The 18,560-nt window shown below is 41.2% G+C and overlaps 1 protein-coding gene and 1 long non-coding RNA gene across 5 annotated transcripts in view; one reads left to right on the forward strand and one right to left on the reverse strand.

Moving 5' to 3' along the window:
• PDE4D (phosphodiesterase 4D) overlaps positions 1–18,560 on the reverse strand; it is a 1,130,464-nt gene that overhangs the window by 240,744 nt on the left and 871,160 nt on the right. The window contains exon 1 of one of the 4 annotated variants that reach the window (XM_019532106.1): positions 13,720–14,116. The exons of the other annotated variants lie outside the window; for them this stretch is intronic. Coding sequence (XP_019387651.1) covers positions 13,720–13,784 — 65 coding nt within the window. The 5' untranslated portion in view covers positions 13,785–14,116. Of the gene's footprint in view, positions 1–13,719; positions 14,117–18,560 lie in introns of those variants that run through there. 4 annotated transcript variants of the gene reach the window in all.
• LOC109307940 lies at positions 11,855–18,124 on the forward strand. Its single transcript, XR_002100415.1, has 2 exons — positions 11,855–12,224; positions 18,015–18,124. It is a non-coding gene; the product is annotated as an uncharacterized LOC109307940 (long non-coding RNA).

Genomic DNA, 18,560 nt, shown 5'->3' on the forward strand with positions numbered 1-18,560 from the left:
GAGGGTAGGTTTAGGTCAGATATCAGGAGGCGCTACTTCACGGTCAGGGCGGCTAGGGTCTGGAACCAACTTCCAAGAGAAGTGGTGCACGCTTCTACCCTGGGGGTGTTTAAGAGGAGGTTAGATGCACATCTTGCTTTGACCACAGTACTCTTTCCTGCCATGGCAGGGGGTAGGACTAGATGATCTGCTCAGGTCCCTTCCAACCCTAAAAACTATGAAACTATGAGATGCAGAGCCCCTGGGGGGTGGAAGGAGATAAGGAAAGAGTAGTTGGGGGGCCTGAGGTTGTCGCAGGCCACCCCCTATGGTCATAGTGCTTTCCGGCCATTATGGCTGAAAAGTCCACAAAACAATTGGGGTGGTGGGGGAGGAAGGAATGCTCAGAAATAAAGGGGCGAGGAATCCCCCTCTTTTCCCCCTACCCCTGTCCTCCCCAGCTGAAGCATAGAATCCAGCCAAGGTGCCATCACTGCCCCACCCCAACCCCCAGCTCCTGGGGACTTAAGAGAGCATGTCCCATTCAATGGAATCATAAATTTGAATTGACACAACCTTGCCATTTCTGTCAGGGTTATTCTGTGCTCCATGGGAAAGTCGAGGCTAAGCAAAGACACCTCAAGCACTTAAGTGTAAACAGCTTCCTCTTCCCCCACAGCACTCATGGAAAGGTATTGATAGTGTTTATTAAGCTCAGCAGGCAAAAAGGTAAACAGTAGTTTTTGCAGAAAGCACTCCCAGATCAGGAACAGCAGATGTGATGCAGGTATGTCTGACAACTGCTGCAGTTTTTTTTCCCTTCCTGCTGCACCACAAATGTCCTCCTTTCAAAAAAATCCCAGACCTTCCTCCCTCCCAGTCCTTGAAAAGGGCATATGTTATGAAAGGATTCCCACATGGAAACCGTTATCTCAGCCACTTGGCTGTCACTGCCCCAGGTGACACCTGGATTCCACACCCGTACAGGTTGGGAAGCAGCCCAAAAGCACTTTTCCCCCTCCTTTCCAATCTGATCCATGGGGGAAGTTCAATGGGTGCCAGCTGATTCCTATTCTCATGGTGAAGGCACTCACTATGTCAACCCCTCAGGGCAACTCTAAATCCCTTTCCCATGATTGCAGGACATCCAGGTCCCACACCTAGCCCTCCAAACCTCCACCCCCCCCCCCAACTCCTGCAAGGACAGGCAGCTGAACACCTGCTGAACAAATGAAAGATGTGCACATGATGCACCGGTGAAATGAAGAAAAGATGTTATAAGCCTGGCTTGCAGCCTCTAAGCTCAGGCTATGCACTGCAGACTCTTGTCACCATGTGCTATAAGACTGGTAAGGGAAAATGAATCAGGTGGGTGTACAGGGAAAATGGATAGACTGAGGGGTACTGATACCCAGACTGCTGATTCACATGACTGAAGGCTCCAGATGGCCACCCGCTGTTTGGAGGAGACTGCCTGTGGCACAGAATTGCTCAGAAAGTTGCACTGCCTTGATAAGGAATTAATGCACATGGTTCAAGACCACTGCCAGTCACCCTGTAGGCACAGGCCCCCAGGCAGTTCCATGCCAGCCCCAAAGGGGTTCAAGAGTGCTCAGAAGGGGTGAGAGGGGGAGGGGCAGCACACCAGCCCTCTGGGCCGGGCAGTCATTGGGGGAGCTTCTGGCAACAGAGTTTCTCTTCCATCCTCTGTGGTTCCACTCCTGGTCTGGGTCGCACTGCAGTGGAGCAGCACAGACTTTATAGGAATAGGCAGCCCCCCGGATCAGGCTGGCTGCCTGACATAAGCCCTAGATGTCAGTGATGGCCATGGTCCATAATTCTTGAAGGGGGAGACATGGCCTTGGGGAACAAGGGGCCAGAGGTCCCTGTGTGTGAGGGCCAACAGTCTCTGGAGCCCACAGCAGTGATGCCTTCTGTCCCACAGCTCTTTCAGACAAACATGGGGTCCAAGATCATGCGCCTGTCTGGCTCCTACATGGAGAAACCAGGAAGTCCATAGTCTTGACTCTGAAACCCTGAAAGTAGGGTGCCAGGTCAATAGCCCCCTACCCCATGCCTCTCATGCGAGATTTCATGTTTCTTGAGTTCAGGCCCTGAGACATTCCCCATGACCCCAAACTGCCCCCCCCTCCAGGTTCTGCTGCCCTGTTTCAAACCCCTTCTACCCTGCTGCTGCCAAACTTATGTTGTTTTGTATTAATCAGGAGGAGGGACCAGGCTGAGACACAGGCAAAGTTCAATAGATTTTCTTTATAAAACATAGGAAAAGGTTGGCAACTACAACATTTTAAAATGAGGCACATCTCTTCCTTGAACTGCATTCCCCTGAAGTCTGGTACATGTCCTGGGGGAGGGAAGGGGGAAAAGGAAAATCATACACAGGCAGCCTAGGTCATGGGCAGTGGTGGCTGTGACACAGAGCAGAGGAGCCCATGGTTTCAAGTGGCCAGTGCCAGGGAAGGCCTCCCCGTCCATGTAGGTGAGGAAGCAGATGGCCATGATTTTGCAGATCTGGACAGCCTGCTACAGTGTGGGGCCAGGGCCATACACATCAGCAGGGGGCTCGCTCTCCCGCGCATCCATGTGTCATATATGCTTATGGTGCCAGGACTGGTCTGTAGTTGAAGTACTCCTTCCACTGGTCAAGCTGCCCCCCATAGGACCTCATGATCCAAGACAGGAGTGGGTAGGCCAAACCCTGATGAGGATTGGGGGAGCACCTGCTGTCCATCACCCTGGAAAACAGGGAGTTGCACAAGATATAGGCATTGTCTTCATCACCTGCATGAAAGTCAGTGGCCCAGTCATGCCCCAGATTCCGTGTGTGTGTGTGTGTGTGTCACATGCTCAAGCAGAACCCAGGCATCCAACCCACACATACACACTTGGCGGGCACAGGGTGCATGTACTTGGCTCGTGGCCATGATAAGCCACTGCCACATCAGGTCCAGGTGGGTGGCTGTGCTATCCCCACCAGCCAACCAACAGTGGCTTAGCTGTTTGGCTCACCTTGAGAGTCCCCAGCACCCTGGGGAGCCCACAGGGCTCACTGGGCAGCACACAAAAGCCCCCCACTACCTGCTGAACTCAGGCTGTGTGGGCAGGCTCTGAGCCTCCAACCCTCTCCACAAGGGCTAATGTGTTCTGCTTCCTTCCAGCCTAGCCTCAGGTACTTTAAGTTTGAAAGTTAGAGCACTTCTGCTGTGGGCTTCTTGAACCCCTGTACTTAGCTGCAGAATCTAACTTCAACAGGCAATGCCAAGTCTTTCAGCAAGGTGGGACATGTTGAAATCTATCTCTGAATTTGGAAAAATAACACCTGACTCTGCTGTTGGCTACTATTAGAATGGTTATATAAGGTATAAGTTTTATGTGGCATCCCTAGTTTCCCTAGGCTCCCCTGACACTAGACTGCCTAAGTGAACTGTTCATTTTCTGTCCAAGTGAATCACCTGAAGAGCCAATGGGTATCTAGTTTTCAGTCCAGGTGAAAATGGGCCCTGTCTTTGTAGGCGTAGTTACAGTCTGTCTGGTTCCTCCCGTGGAGGTTTCAGAGCCCTTAGCAGACATGGATTATATGATATAGTTTGGATAGGGATGATCCTGCCTCAGGCAGGAGGTTGGACTAGATGACCTTTCAAGCTCCTTTCTAGCCCCACTTCTCTATGATTTAAATGATCCCAGAACTGCAAAATGATCTGACCCTAGTACTCTATGCCAGTTCTCCTCTTGTACAAACAAACAGAGCTGTTCACTTGAGGTTAATCTAGCAACCAAGAAATGTTTTATGGCATTCCTATATTCTGTGTAAACTGCTAGAGGTACTATGTATGCTTCCTTATCATATCTCGGTAATTCTCTCAAGTTGATCCAGAGTTTCTGTTGTGAACTCCATCTTTGCACTGAAAGTACAAGGAGCTATCCCATGCTTCCACACACATTATATACATACTGGGCCAAGAAAATTACAGTTGAGGTATACTTCTGCCCAACACTACTCTTCAAAGCAATTACTTCTACAAAGCTACATGCTAGAGTGAGTTGCACTCACTCCTGCAAGTGCACTGAAAACTGACTACTAGCAGGGCTATACTCTATAAGACAGTAAGTGAGCTATGATATGCCCTCATAGATAACAATGTCATGTGTGAATCTTTTGTATGCTGGAAAACAATGTTGCCAGAATACTGAAAGAGCTCCCAAAGTTTATTAGCACCTTGGCCCAATTATCTGTGCTATGAAGGGCACAGATGGGAGCAAAAAGGGAGTGCAGGGTAGCATAGGACCCCTACAGGACACGCAGGGACAAGGCAAAGCTCTTCAATGAGTTTTTTGCCTCTGTCTTCTTAAATAGGAATCTAGATGAACCTTCAATATGCATCACGGACACCAACAAAGGGAACATCAGTCGACAAACATTTAGGGCCGACATGGTAAAAGAATACTTGGAGGGACTGGACATGTTCAAGTCACTGGGACTAAAGGGACTTCACCCACAGGTAATGAAGGAATTAGCAAGTGTCATAGGTGAACCACTAGCCAGGATAAATGAGCACTCATGGTGCTCAGGTCAGGTCCCAGAGGATTGGAAGAGGGCCAATGTCACTTCAATCTTTAAGAAGGGGACTATAGACCAGTCAGCCTTACCTCTATCCCAGGGAAAATCCTTGAAAAAATTACCAAGGAACACATCTGTGGAAGCCCACTGGCTAATGTGATGTGGAGGGGTAACCAACATGGGTTTATAGCAGCCAGGTCCTGCATGACTAACTTAGTTTCTTTTTATGACAAGGCCATGAAATGTTTAGATGCAGGAGTCAAGGTGGATGTTATCTACCTGGACTTCAAGAAGGTCTTTGACACAGTATCCCATGCCATCCTTATTAATAAACTGAAGAGATTTGCCTTGGATGATTATCCAGTAGTATAGGTAGCAAACTGCCTCATGGGTCACACTCAGAGTAGTGGTGGATGGGTCAGTGTCAACCTGGAAACATGTCCACAGTGGAGACCCTCAGGGCTCAGTTCTGGGGCAAGTGCTGTTCAACATCTTCATCAGTGATCTGGACAAGGAGGTGGGAAGTACCCTGTCCAAATTCATGGATGACACAAGAATATGGGGTGAAGCTAACACCCTGGAGAGGAGGAACCAAATCCAGTCTGACCTCAACAGGCTGGGGAAGTGGGCAGAGAGCAACAGGATGCACTTCAATAAGGAAAAGTGCAAGGTGCTGCATCTAAGGAGAAAACTGCCATCATACCTGTAGACTGGGGGGTGACCTTCTCAGCACCCCTGAGGCAGAAAGAGATCTTGGAGTCACTGTTGACTCCAGGATGAACATAAGTCACCAATCTGATACAGCAGTCGGCAGAGCCAATGGCACCTTGTCGTGTATCCGTAGGTGCTTCACAAACAGGTCCAGGAAGGTGATTCTCCCTCTCTACACAGCACCAGTCAGGCGACAGCTAGAGTACTGTGTCCGGTTCTGCATGCTGTAGTTCAAGCGGGATGCAGACAACCTGGAGAGGGTCGAAAGAAGAGCCACTCATCTGACTGGAGTCCTGCAGGAAAGGCCCTATGAGGAAAGGCTAAGGGACATTAACCTCTTCAGCCTCTCCAAGAGAAGGCTGATAGGGGACCTTGTGGCAGTGTACAAATTCCTAAGAGGAGAGCAACACAAAGTAGGCGATGATCTGTTTACCAGGGCACACCCTTGGAACAGCAAGGTACAATGGCCATAAGCTATTGGAGAGTAGGTTTCGACTGGACATTAGAAAAAAGTTCTTCATGGTTAGGGTTGCCAGGATCTGGAATGGGCTTCCAAGGGAGGTGGTGCTCGCCCCATCCTTGGGGGCCTTCAAGAGGAGACTGGACAGGCACCTGGCTGGGATCACGATCCCAGGTTTGGTGACCCTTTTCTTGCCTGCCAGGGGCAAGGGGTCGAACTAGATGGCCCACTGAGGTCCCTTCTGACCCTAGAGAATCTATGAAAAAAGTTCCTGTACTCTGTCAGATGGTGAAGTTCCAAAGTCAAATCAAACACATAGTGACTAGGTTGAAAATTAATATACAGTCATCTCCAAACAACTTTCACTCAAAGAATTTTAAATTAAACAAAAGTTAGTATCTTAGGTTGACTAGGTTTTAGATACTTTTTTATTTTTATAACTTTTAGTGAAATGTTAACATATTTAAGACTACCTGAATATTCTAACTTTCATGTCAAAACAACATAACTTATTACATTTTTTTAACGAAATTAAAAGACTGTTCAATTAAAGACTCAAATCTAATGCACCTTTGTGGCCTCCATTGTATATGGAGGAGAAAAGAGGGACTCGAGAGTAAAAATGGTCTTCATAGTCATAATTAGCTGCAAACTGACAACAAAGGAGACACCGATGCTTTAAGCCACTAAACCTCACAAAAAAGATGAATGTCAAACCTATCCAAGCTAAACCACTTCTAAACATTAAATTCTTATACTAAATGTTCCCCTGATTTTCTGAATGATTGCTAAGAAACCATTTGATGATCTACTGAGGTCCCTTTCAACCCTAAAAATCTATGAAAACTTTGCAGTTTCATTTTGTATATAGCTCCTAACCGGAAGAATTGGTCAGGAATTCAATCGACTTTTTATTTTGTCAGCAAATGCTAATTCATCGAGACCAAAAGAGCCAAATTTCAATTAAATTTTCAACTTGGAAAACCATGAAAAAATTGCAATATTTTGTTTTAACACTTTTGAACTAAAATTTTCCAGTTTTACACTTGAAGTGGACTTCTGTGTTACAATCGAAGTGCAGTATAGTAGCTAAAAGTAAAATGTTTTGATTAAAGAATTAACCTGAATTCTTTTTTCAAATTTTCATTTTACAATAATAATCAAGATTTCAGTTTTTCATACTGATTTAGTTAGTATAGGAACATTTCTGATATATCAAACGTTTATGAGATGGAAATAATGAATGTTGTGACAAAAGAGCCAACTTGTGGCTGGTCACTATATCGACCACCCTCTGTCTAGGGCAGTCTGTCCCATCACACCTCCCATGACTTGCTGGGATAAACCTGATGTGCCCCTTTAATGCCCCGATGCCAAAAGATTTACACACAGCTCCAACCTTCCCTATACCATGCCCCATGCTTCACAGATGGCATCCACTATGTGGCTTCAGCCCCACACTGAGCTCCAAAGTCTCGTGTTCAGATCCCAAGTAGATTCCTCCTAATCAGATGGACTCAATCCCTGTCATCATGCAATGCTGTCAGCTCCCTAGACATCTTTCCCTCTCAGGTGTGGCTCCCCTCTGGGACCTTTGGTCACACAGGCCCTGGCCCACTTCCAGGCCAGTCAGAACCCCAGACCCCCTGGCTCCAGGCATCCCTCATGGTGAGCACTTTAGCCCTTCTGACCATCCTGGTCCTGGACCCAGCATTGACCAGCTGAGGGCTTTATCTAGGATCTCATGCAGCTCACCCACTCCCTCTCACATGGGTCCACCTTCTTAGGCCTCTGCCTGTCCCTACTACCAGATAACCCACCCTGCTGTGGGGCTGGGGTTTTAAGGTGCCCCATACCCACCTTTCATTAGGTAGGCGACTGGCCTGGCATTTCTGGGGAACTATCCTGCCATGGGCAGTCCCACCAGACTATCCTTCCCCTGCAGGGTGTAGTTTTTGGTCATACCCAGGACCAGGAGCCCCCAGCCATCCCCATAGCTTCTGCCCTAATCTCCAAGATATTGTGAGCAGCTGCTCAGATAGGTGGTGTCTTTCCGGCTGCCAACAGCAGACTGCTGCCTCAGCCCTGAGAGCCTGGATCCAAAATGGAGGCTCCTCATCCTGGGGCCCTCCTGTGGTCATGTTCCTGCCCCATTACCTCAGCATGCACCTACTGGCTGCTCTGATGTCTGCTCTTGCCTCTAAAGTGGTAGGCAGCAAAAGTGCTCTGCCACAAATGTCCAGATCCTTCATCTTTTCATGCAAATATTAACTATTCATTCCAAAAAAAAAAATCTTCAGATTCAGGTCCAAAGCCACAAAATATAATATATCACGACTGTCTAATAAGATGAGTGATTATATATGACTCTCTTACTAGTGGAAAGTTGGATTTTTCTTACATCTAGATAGTTATGTTCTATAGAAAACATTTACTTTCTCTTTTTCTCTCTTTCACACACACCATCTCTGAGGTTCCCCGTTATCCACTCAGCCATAAAACTGGTTGTACCAGGCAGCACCATCAGATAAATATTGTGAACTTTGTTCTATAGGAAGCCTCAGAACAATTACACATCAAATCAATAAGGCTGTTTTAAAAATATTCTTCCAAAAAGGAGCTTTGATAGTAAGAAGCAAATAGTTGAGAATGTTTCTATCTGCCTTGCAGTTCCAGACAGATTTAACAGCAACTGGTTAGCAAATTATTTGTAGTCTCAAAGTGAATTCTGAGTCAACAGAATTCTGTTCACATCAGAAAAAAATCCCACATTTGGTACTAGTTAGAAGCCTTATTAGTGATTTAAGCAGATGACTGGCACTGACTTTGGAGGTGGTGATCTTACTATATTAGGAGCGAGGAACCCTGTGGCAGGACTATATTGGTAAAACTTTCCTGTATAACTGTAATATTATACCAAGGACAAAAGATTTTTTTTTCTAAATTGTCAATTCGGCACTTTTTAAATTTTAACATACAATTAATGAAAAAAAAAAAAAGGTTTTTTCCCACCATCTAAATAATTTTCAGGATGTTTTGAAATTATACACGTTCCAAAACAGAGCAGAAATCAAATGATTCTAGAGACTTATTTTTCAAAGGTGTGTTTGGTGAACTATGGAAGAGTTGATTGTTTCATTTTGTCTTAATGTATTAAAGCTGTGTGACACAAAGTAAAATAATGATGGCATTTTCTTAGCATTTAAGTGAACCTCAATCCACACACTCAAAAGTTCCAACTGCTTTTTTCAATGGAAGAAGCCATATCAGTGTTACAGCAAAAGAGCTAAATAAGCTTCATTCTGAAAATAATCAATTATTGATGCAGGAAAATATATCATTTTGTCTGCAAAAGGGAATTTATACTTTTGAAGAGGAGATTACACAGTATGTTATTTGTAACTGGGATCACAGAATCTTTGTGCGTAAGTAATTTATCATAGTTGGTTTGGGCATATATAGAACCTAGGTCTCTTTTTTACATTTGTTGAACTCCACTGATTTACACTAGTGTGAAAGAGATCAGCCTTGCTGATCTATGCCCACATGACAGGAAAATCTACCCCATTGGTTTGTTTGTTTTTAGAAGTGTATGAATGGACTCTAACTCTTGCATTGCAAAATGCACAATCGTCTGCTGCTTGTGCATCGGTTTCTGACATTTCAAAGAGAAAAATACCTCCTGCACAGTTGACTTCTGGGTTCCCAAGCACTCAGGTTTGCTTGCTTAGTGGGTAACCAGCTTTGCCAAGCTCAGAGTCTAGCTGTATCCTTGTATACCAGGCTAGCCAGCTATCAAGCTCAGAGGCCTCCCAGAACTCAGATCTACCAGGTCTGTTTTTTAAAAAGAGCTTTGTTTTTTCTAAAAATCAAATTTTGCAAATATTTCTGCTCTGCAGATAATATTGTATTTCTTACTCTTTGCTCTGATTTGGAAAGGTGGTGATGCAAGGGGAAACAATACAAATATATGACATTTTCCAGATAAAAGAAATAACTTTTCTTGTACACCTCTAATTACCAATAATTAATATACAAGACATTGTGATTACAGAATTTAAGTGCATATATTCCTGATTTAACAAAGGTTTTACTGCTCAGTAAATTACTTTCTCAAACTGGTATTTTATTTGATGATATAAGTGCAGTGTTATTTCATTCAAAAGCTGATACCATAAACACCCATTGACAGCAACACCAGGTAAGAAGAACAGGCACTTAGTAATAACATTTCCCTTGGGAACAGTCTTCTATTATGATTTCAGATGTCATTCCCTATAACAGCAAGAGCTGCTTAGAGGCAACACAACACCAGGGCACCTATATGTTGATACTAAAATACATCAACTATATTATTATTCATCAGCTAGATAACAGTCACTTCAAATCAGATTAAAAGTTAGGAGTAAGAGAGGCAGGTTTAAAGCAACATCAAATTAAGAAGCAATCTGAAGAAGAATGTGCTGTGTTCAAAAGCTTGTCTAAGTCTATCCCAGCCATGCAGTTGGGCCTTGCCTCTATCAAATGAAGAGCCATCAATCCTATCTTAAAAGTAACTAAACTATGAAGGCCCATATCACATATTACATATATTCTGCGATTAACTGGTTAATCGTACAAAAAATTCAGACCAGTCACACATGCAAAGTAATTATCATACCATAAAAATGTACAAAAAGCTACAAAAAGAGCCAACTAGCTATGAAGTTAGTGACTGAAAATGTCTAACAGCTTTATACCTGATTTCTGTCCAGCTTTATTTTGAACACGTACCGGGGACCCCAATTCCCCTAATTATCTCTTGTGAAAAGACAATGTTTTGCTTCCTCTGTAATTATCACCATCTTAATATGAAACAATGACTGCAGATAAGATTTTCACATGAGCTTCAGAAACTTGGAGCATGTTTACATGACATAATGCAGAACCATTTACTAGTACATGCACTAGTTTTGAAAACAGAAGCCAGGTGGTCATGTTAACACAGCAATCTGGCCTGACTAATTAAACCAGCTGAGAAGCTCCTTGCTTCTGCATGCATATTGCTTCTGGCCCCCAAGTTTTCTAATAACCTAAGGCCCTTTAGAAAAGGTGAATATAGGTTGCTAACTCATTTAGGTGTTTTTGAAAGTTTTACCAACTGAGCCAATACTCTCCTAAATGAACTGTTTCTAGTTAGGAGCTATGGTATTCCATAAGCTTTCATTTGTGAAATTTCTTATGAATTATTTATTCAACTGTCAGATTTGCTCCCTTGTGGAAGTAGCAAATGTTTTGTTCAATGAACATGTCAAGGCACCCTGGGGTGCCCTGAGATCCTTTTAAGGGTAACCCAGGATGCCACACTGTTGAGTGGGCAAACATGATTCATTAGATATCAAATAGGAATTTGATGTATTAAAAACATTCTGACCTGTTGTGGTATTTCTGAGTTCTTTGCAAGAGAAGAATTTGTCTACTGGTTTTTAGTCAAAAAATAAACAAAAACTAAGGGTGCAGAAAGCAGTGCAGCTCCCAGCTGTAACTCAGAACAATTTTTACAAAGTATTCAGAGTTACGTTACCCCAGACCAAACAGAAGTTCACTGTTGATTCCAGGTGGAGGGGAATATAGCTGCCAGTTGGGAACCTACAGCCAGGTTCCCATAGCAATGGCCATAGGCGACTGGTAGGAGATACACGGGGGTGCATATGCCCCCTGATGGCCTACACTGATGCTGTTGGTAGGGCTGGTGCCCCCCCCAACAGGGCCGCCCCCCACATTGGGGTGGGAGGCTCCAATACACCTGCCCCACCTTTCAAGGGGGCTGAAAACCCACCAGGCTGAACTCCTTCTGCTCCCTGTCGTCCCTCCCATTCTGAAAACAGTGATAGGCTGGGAGCTCCACAGACACAAGTTACAAAATGATTTTATTTTGACATTTTGAAATGTCTTTATCTGATATGTCATGCAATGAGGGGTCAGATTTTCATTGAATCAATGATTTTTTAAGCTATTTGAAGCTGTGCACTTATGTTTGGTCACAACTAGAAACTGCTTTCTGTGGCCAGATCAGGCAAAAATTGTCACTTTTGTCTGCACCTAAAAGCTGGCATTTTCTGAGGAATGACTCAAGTCTCAAAAGGTTGTGAACCATTGCATTAGCGACAAGGGTAAATTTCATGGAGCCATGCTGTCAAGAATTCTCCTGCAAGGAACTTCCTCTGCCTAGGAGATTAATTACAAATTGCAAGGTAGCGGATGGCTCTCAGTGCACAATCGGCTCCACTCACAATCAGCAGGATCTGACCTACCAGATCAATACAGTCCTCCTGAGGTGCTACAGTGACCGGGCCACATACTAGACAGGCAGATAGATTAGGCAGAACACCAAGTTGTCATATCCACTTACATATATCAGCACATATCAACATGAAGGATTTTACTGTGAGAAACTAGAAACTTTCTTGCCAAGAAACCAGGGGAACAGTCAAAGAAGAAAGATATCACTGAAAGGTAGAAAGATTATTCAGAAAGATATTTACTGTATTTCTATATTGCTTTCTTATATAATAAGAAACAAACTCATATTATTTCAATAAGCCAAAGGCACTATAAAGAAATTTACTATATATGGTTTCTTTAGTCCAATAGAAGCCTCTTGGACATTACTGCTTTACTAGCTTTCACAGTACAAAGTATTATCTACCTGTAAATCACTGACATTTTCTCTCTACTTTATTCCATTTTCTAAAAAGAGAAAACTTCAAGATGTACAGCTACATCTTGCAGTCCTTGTTTAGACAAAACTATTCTTAGCATCAGAAGACTACAACATTTATCACATGGTTTGAGGTTATTATATTGTCCTAATTTAGCTTTAATACAAGTAAGCTGGGAACAGTTAATAAGCAATTCTGTATGGTAAAGGCTGGGAAAGATTTAACTCAGAATGAAGAAGCCTGAGCAGCTGTTAGAAACATGAAGCTTTTAAGCTGAGATCAATGATGTAAATTGATATGTGGTACAAGTAAATATGTATCTAGTTAGCATTCTAGTCATTCTGTCCTGTAAAAGCCCATCTGTTGATTTCTAATCAAAAATGTGATTTTTCTGAAGAGGAAATATAGTGTTTTATATTAAGGATCCAAAACATAGCAGTTTAGTATGGTTCCAATGCTGGGGTTTGGACCATTACTCTAAAATCATTTAGTTTTCATATATGCATAATCAAGGATAAGTAAAAGGAAAGAGAATAGAAGAGGTAAGAAACCTCAGTAATTAATCAGAATGTGTCTACTTCGTATAGTTAGTGAAAAAAAAAATTGCTTTGTCTATATAATTAAGCTGCACAAACTTTTAATGTTCTCCCTGCTAAGCAATAGGAATAATTAAACAGAAGATGCAGCCTTGACAATTGCCAGCTGATAAACTTAGCAAGAAAACAACAGCCACTGTATTGACATGGAGTCACCTTTTAGTTTTCTGAGTGCAGGGCAAATGCATAGATCATAACATGTCACAGTCTAACTTTATGTCACTACTGTTGTTGTCTTCTCCATGACAGTAACTCTGATCAGTCATTCTATGGATGCCCAAAATAATAAACTGCATGCCAATATCCAAAAACAGTCAGTAAAAAAACAGCATTTTTATTTTACCCCAGATGACAAATTATAGCTCAGCAAGTTTTTATAATTAAATGAACTGTCATCTTTTAGAAAGTGTCGGAAGTGCAGAGAATGAAGCTATCACATGTGATTAAACTATATAGTACGTACGTCAGATAAAAAAAAAACTTAGGTGCACAATATTGTACCAGAGAAAGTAAACTAATTTTGTTTTATTTTTTGATATTAACTCTAAAATGAAACTTAATTGGTAAGCATTTTCACTAACCATATGAAATATGTCAACCCAGCAGTAAAACCAGTACTTTCTCACTTTTAGGATACGTGTTTGTGTGTGTGAGAGAATATGGGAGGAGGTGTTGAAAAAAATACCACATTACCACATTGTATCTGCAGTCCTTAGGGAGCTGGTAGATCGGGATCTTGGCTTCATAACAATACTCATTTTGAAAAATTCTCCAGTAATTTTAGCAGTCAAAGTTCAGTTGTCCTTATAAAGCTCACACTCCACGTATTCCATTTCAACATCAGCTTTGTTTAAAAACAAAAGATCCTCAGAAATCCTCTGCCTGTAATAATAATCCAAGCTCTGAAGGAAGAATCCTAACACACTGGGACGCTTTCCTTTTTCACACTGAATTTACCCCAGCACTATGCTGTTCGGAAATGACAGTGCTTTTCTCTTCTGTCTTGTATTGCCTGGGGAGGAACTCTATTTTGAATGTATTCTCCATCTAGGTCACATGGGAACCAAAGCAGCTGAAAAGAGTCTCGATCTCTTTCTCATAGTCCTATAACAACAGGTTTAAAGGTCAATCACATTAAAAAAAACTAGTGATGGGCAGTAAAAGGACAGGGGAAAAAATGAATGTAAGCTATTGTAATACAAATGAATTTCCAGGAAAATTCCACTTTCAGAATTGCTAAATAAAATCATACCAACGAAGTAAAGGAAAAAAAAAAAACAAAGCTTTTTCATCTCAAGTTCACCAGAAATGTTACCGGTGACAGTAATTCGTCCCACCCTTTCCCCCTAGCCCCTGGCTCTCTGAGATTTTGTGAATGAACAGCATTTTTAATCTCCCAAAGCAGAAACTATTCCTTAAGGGACAAGTGACATTTATCTGAAAGAAAACAAAACACAGTGGGAACTTAAAGAGAAATAGAATCCTTATTGCCTGCTAAAGCCATATACGCACACAAATCCTGCTGTAAATCAGCAAAGTATTTTCAGCTGTCCTTATAAAGCTCACACTCCATGTATTCCATTTCAACATCAGCTTTGTTTTTAAAAGTCTTCCAAGAACCATCTTAGAAAATCTTTTTTACTCTAGCTCAGTAGAACTGCTTGTCCTGCTAGAGTAAAGCCTATGACAGCAACTTGATCAGAAACAGCTAAGCTTTTTATTTTTAACTTCTAGCCAATAGCTTAGCATAAAAGCTTTCAGTCCAAAAGTAAATTTCTTTTGGGAAAGTTTAGTTTAAGCCGGTTTGGCAATTTAACAGTTGGAGAAGGCAAAGAGGAACATGCAGATTTTGCTTGGTTACCATTTATAAATATATATCAGTATTTAAAAATAACATATTTGTGTGTACTTGTGTTTTTTATATGATGTTTTTAAGTGTTCTGTGAACTAGTCCATGTTGGAATTTCTTTCTAAAAATTGAAAGAGCTGAGTTCTTGCTCAACAAGTGGTTACATGCTTAATAATCCTTCCTTTGCACAATATTTTCAAGCAGACAGCACATATTATAAGTTATATACCTAGGTAAATAGTGGTGAAATTGGAAGATATTTTATACCTAAAATGTTTATAGCCTCATAAAATGACTCAGCAAATCACAGGGTCAATGTGCTACACAGTTTATTTAAAACATATCGCAAAATTAGTCAAATGGGATATTCTGCCAGTTTGGGATGAGAGCATGCAAAAGCCCTGTAGGTAATAATGAGACTTTGCATATTAGCATAACAACTCCATAACACACATTATGGAGCGCACTGTGCACTGACAGGAAAGATCCTGAGTGCCCTAGAGGCTTGTGCCAGTCATCTGCATATAAAGTGCTCTCCAACTGCAGAAAGAATTTTAATGAGGTTTCATGCCAAGCATTCTGTTCTTCATTCTTTCAGGCCTCTATCTTTCAAGTTACACCTCCTGCTACACAGAGCAGCTTTAAGAGTCCCATGGAATCACGAAAGATAAGTATCCACCAAATGGGCCAGGAATGATTTTACAGAGAACTGGAATGTAAAGGGTCCTGGGATCACAGGACTTTAACAGTAGCTCAACCTGTCATTTCCTTGATAAGGTATCTAAAAGCGACAGGGTTTAAAGAACCTTGCTGCATCTTGAATCAAAGTGGAATGTACCCCCCCAAAAAAGCAAAAGTGTATCATTATTGAATTTAAGTGCCAACACCAATACCCAACCACTCTTAAATAGCTAAAACTAAGACCAACAAAAAATGATGCATAGGCATGCGTTTTGACTAAACAGCCTCACAATACATATAGGAACGAAATATTCAAAGGCTAAAATATCAGTATATCAGGATCTCAGGATGGATCTGTGTCCAAGTCAAGATGCTGCTTCAGACTATCACAGATAGCTACAGTTCAATTAGGTATTTATCAGGGGGCAAAAGTAGGATGACTGTATTGTGAATAAGATCCCAAACAAACAAATGATCAAGAACATGCCTTAGGCATCATTCCAGTGCAGCAGGGAACAGGAGGATCCTGTAACACTAACAAAGCAAGTGTAAGAAGAGAAGTCTAGGGTATGCTGTTTTGTTGTCTCTGCCTCCCACTACCCCCACCTTCTCCCCTCCACACACACTCTCTCTCTCTCTCCCCCTCTCCCCTGAATGCTCAAGGACAAGTTAAATTAAAAAGCCAGTGGCGGTCTGGGAGAAGTAGGGAGTAGAAAAGAGCAAAAATAAATTATGTAAAAAAAACTACTATTTTTTAGTGAGCAGTTTGGAATCTTGCAAGCCTGGTACAAGAGAAAAGCAATATCTGTACCTCCTCTGTTCAGTGACAGGGAAGAGATTAGACAACCTCCAGTGAGTCTGTGATCTGCATGATTACAAAAACATGCAAAAAAGACAAAATTTGTGTGGTGTTTTGGAAATTGTGGTAGTGTCTTGAGCATATATATATATATTTATATATATATTTTATATGTTTACTATGAAATAAGGGTAAGAGCAGCCCCCTACATGGCACTGATCTAATAATGTCCAACAGAAAAATCACTTCTTTTTTGGGACTTTAACTAAGACCCCATTATCATCTAACTTATTTATTTCTTCAAATAAGATCATATAATAAAGCTTAATCCCAGAACTGGACACACTAGGAAAAAATTTAAATACTTATAAAATATGTTCCAGCCATATAAAATTAAGATATACCCAGTGGTAAATCACACTAAGAGAAGTGAGTGGGACTCACTGAGGAGATGAGACATGCTAATATCCTATTGAAAGGATAAGGGTCCTAGTAGGTAGGTAAAGAAAAATTATTAACTACTATCTTATAATAATTAATAATTATAATATAATACAATATATAACTATTTCCCCAAAACTATATTTTTGTTATTAAAAACCACTGTGTATTATGTTGCTATATTAAACCTAAAATGTCAACATTTGATGTAAACATTTAAAGAGAAGAGTGAATGGAAATACATTTATAATTTTATATTGTGGTGTTATAAGTATAATGTTTTACGATGCGTGTGTGTGTGTGTACATACACTGTATGTGTATAGCTGAGCAATTACTTGGAAAAATGTGACAGCTCTGTGTGGTAGTTGATTTGTTTGTGAAGTATTTTTAGCTGATAGAATTCAGTTTGTTTCTTTTTCTTTTTGAATCACATACAGAGAGCTCGGTATGGAAGGATATAGCACCAATTCCTGAACTAGCCTTTACTAATGCAATATCACAATTTACAGCAAGTGTTTATAGTACAGCTAAAAATTGAAAAATATAAGGATTCTACATAATGGAAATAATAAGTAATGGATCCTTCACTTCAGTAGTGCTACTGGACAATAGCATAATAATAGCAACTAAAAACATAATAATATTTGCATCTGTCCAGAAGCTGATGTTTTGACTGTATATTCAGGCTCTGTTAATACTAAAAGATATGGATGTGATTTTAAAACAATAATAAAAGATATGCAGGAAATAACCCATTTTAAAGTTGTTTTAGTTATACATCTTCAAACCAGTATGTCACTGAATGAAAATTAATGTGTAGTTCAGTTGAATTTTGTTTAAAAACCTGAAAAAAAAACTTTAGAATATGCATTATGGCTTAGATGATGCACAGGACTGTATCAGTTCTGTTCCATGTTCTGTCACTTATTTGCAGTGTGACCTTAGGTAATTTGCTTTACTTTTCTGGGCTCTAGTACCCTCACTGACAATGTGGAGGGAACGCCCCTTACCACCCTTTATCATATACTTTGATGACAAGCACTATACAAATATTATTGTTACTGATATACAGAATTTTGGAGGAGTAGATCCATAGTCTTCCTTTTTTAATCCAACAAGACTGGAGTTTGAGATGTATATTATTTGCAGAATGCTTTATGTCCTCACAAATATTTACTGTAACAAATGCAGGAACCTACTTTTCGCTTTACTTGAGGAAACTTAAAAATTACATCAACTTATCATCAGGACAAAACACAGAACAGGCTCAAGTCTGGTCAAGAAAATTTAGAATGAAAGCACTATTAAATACATTGTTTTAAACTTTCTTTTTTCTAAGTATGTCAGACGTGTGACTATTCTGTTACATGGGATGGAATCTTCATTTTATGTAATTACATATTCATTTTTCAAAGCAGTTCAACATGCACCTAAAAAACAGCATTAAACATTTTCCAAAAATCACTCATGGTCTTTCCCTCTTTTGCTAAATATTTTATATTTCATTTGTGTAACTGCACTCCATTGGCTCCGTGTCCCTAGAAAACGTTACTGAAATCCGAAGAACTTTACATGGGTCTATCAAGTATATCCAGCTATAGAGCACAGCTACTGGCCGGACTATCAGTGATGAGTTAGGATCAGACTTACAGTCTGTAGTCAGGTGGCACTGACTGCAGTCAATGGCCTGAATAAGGGCCAAGGAGTATATATATTCTCCATATCCAAAGAATTTAAGGGTACAGGAAGATGGGCTAGCTAC

Source organism: Crocodylus porosus, unplaced genomic scaffold (assembly GCF_001723895.1).
Source record: "Crocodylus porosus isolate Cpor-Errol unplaced genomic scaffold, CroPor_comp1, whole genome shotgun sequence".
Taxonomy (NCBI): Eukaryota; Metazoa; Chordata; order Crocodylia; family Crocodylidae; genus Crocodylus; species Crocodylus porosus.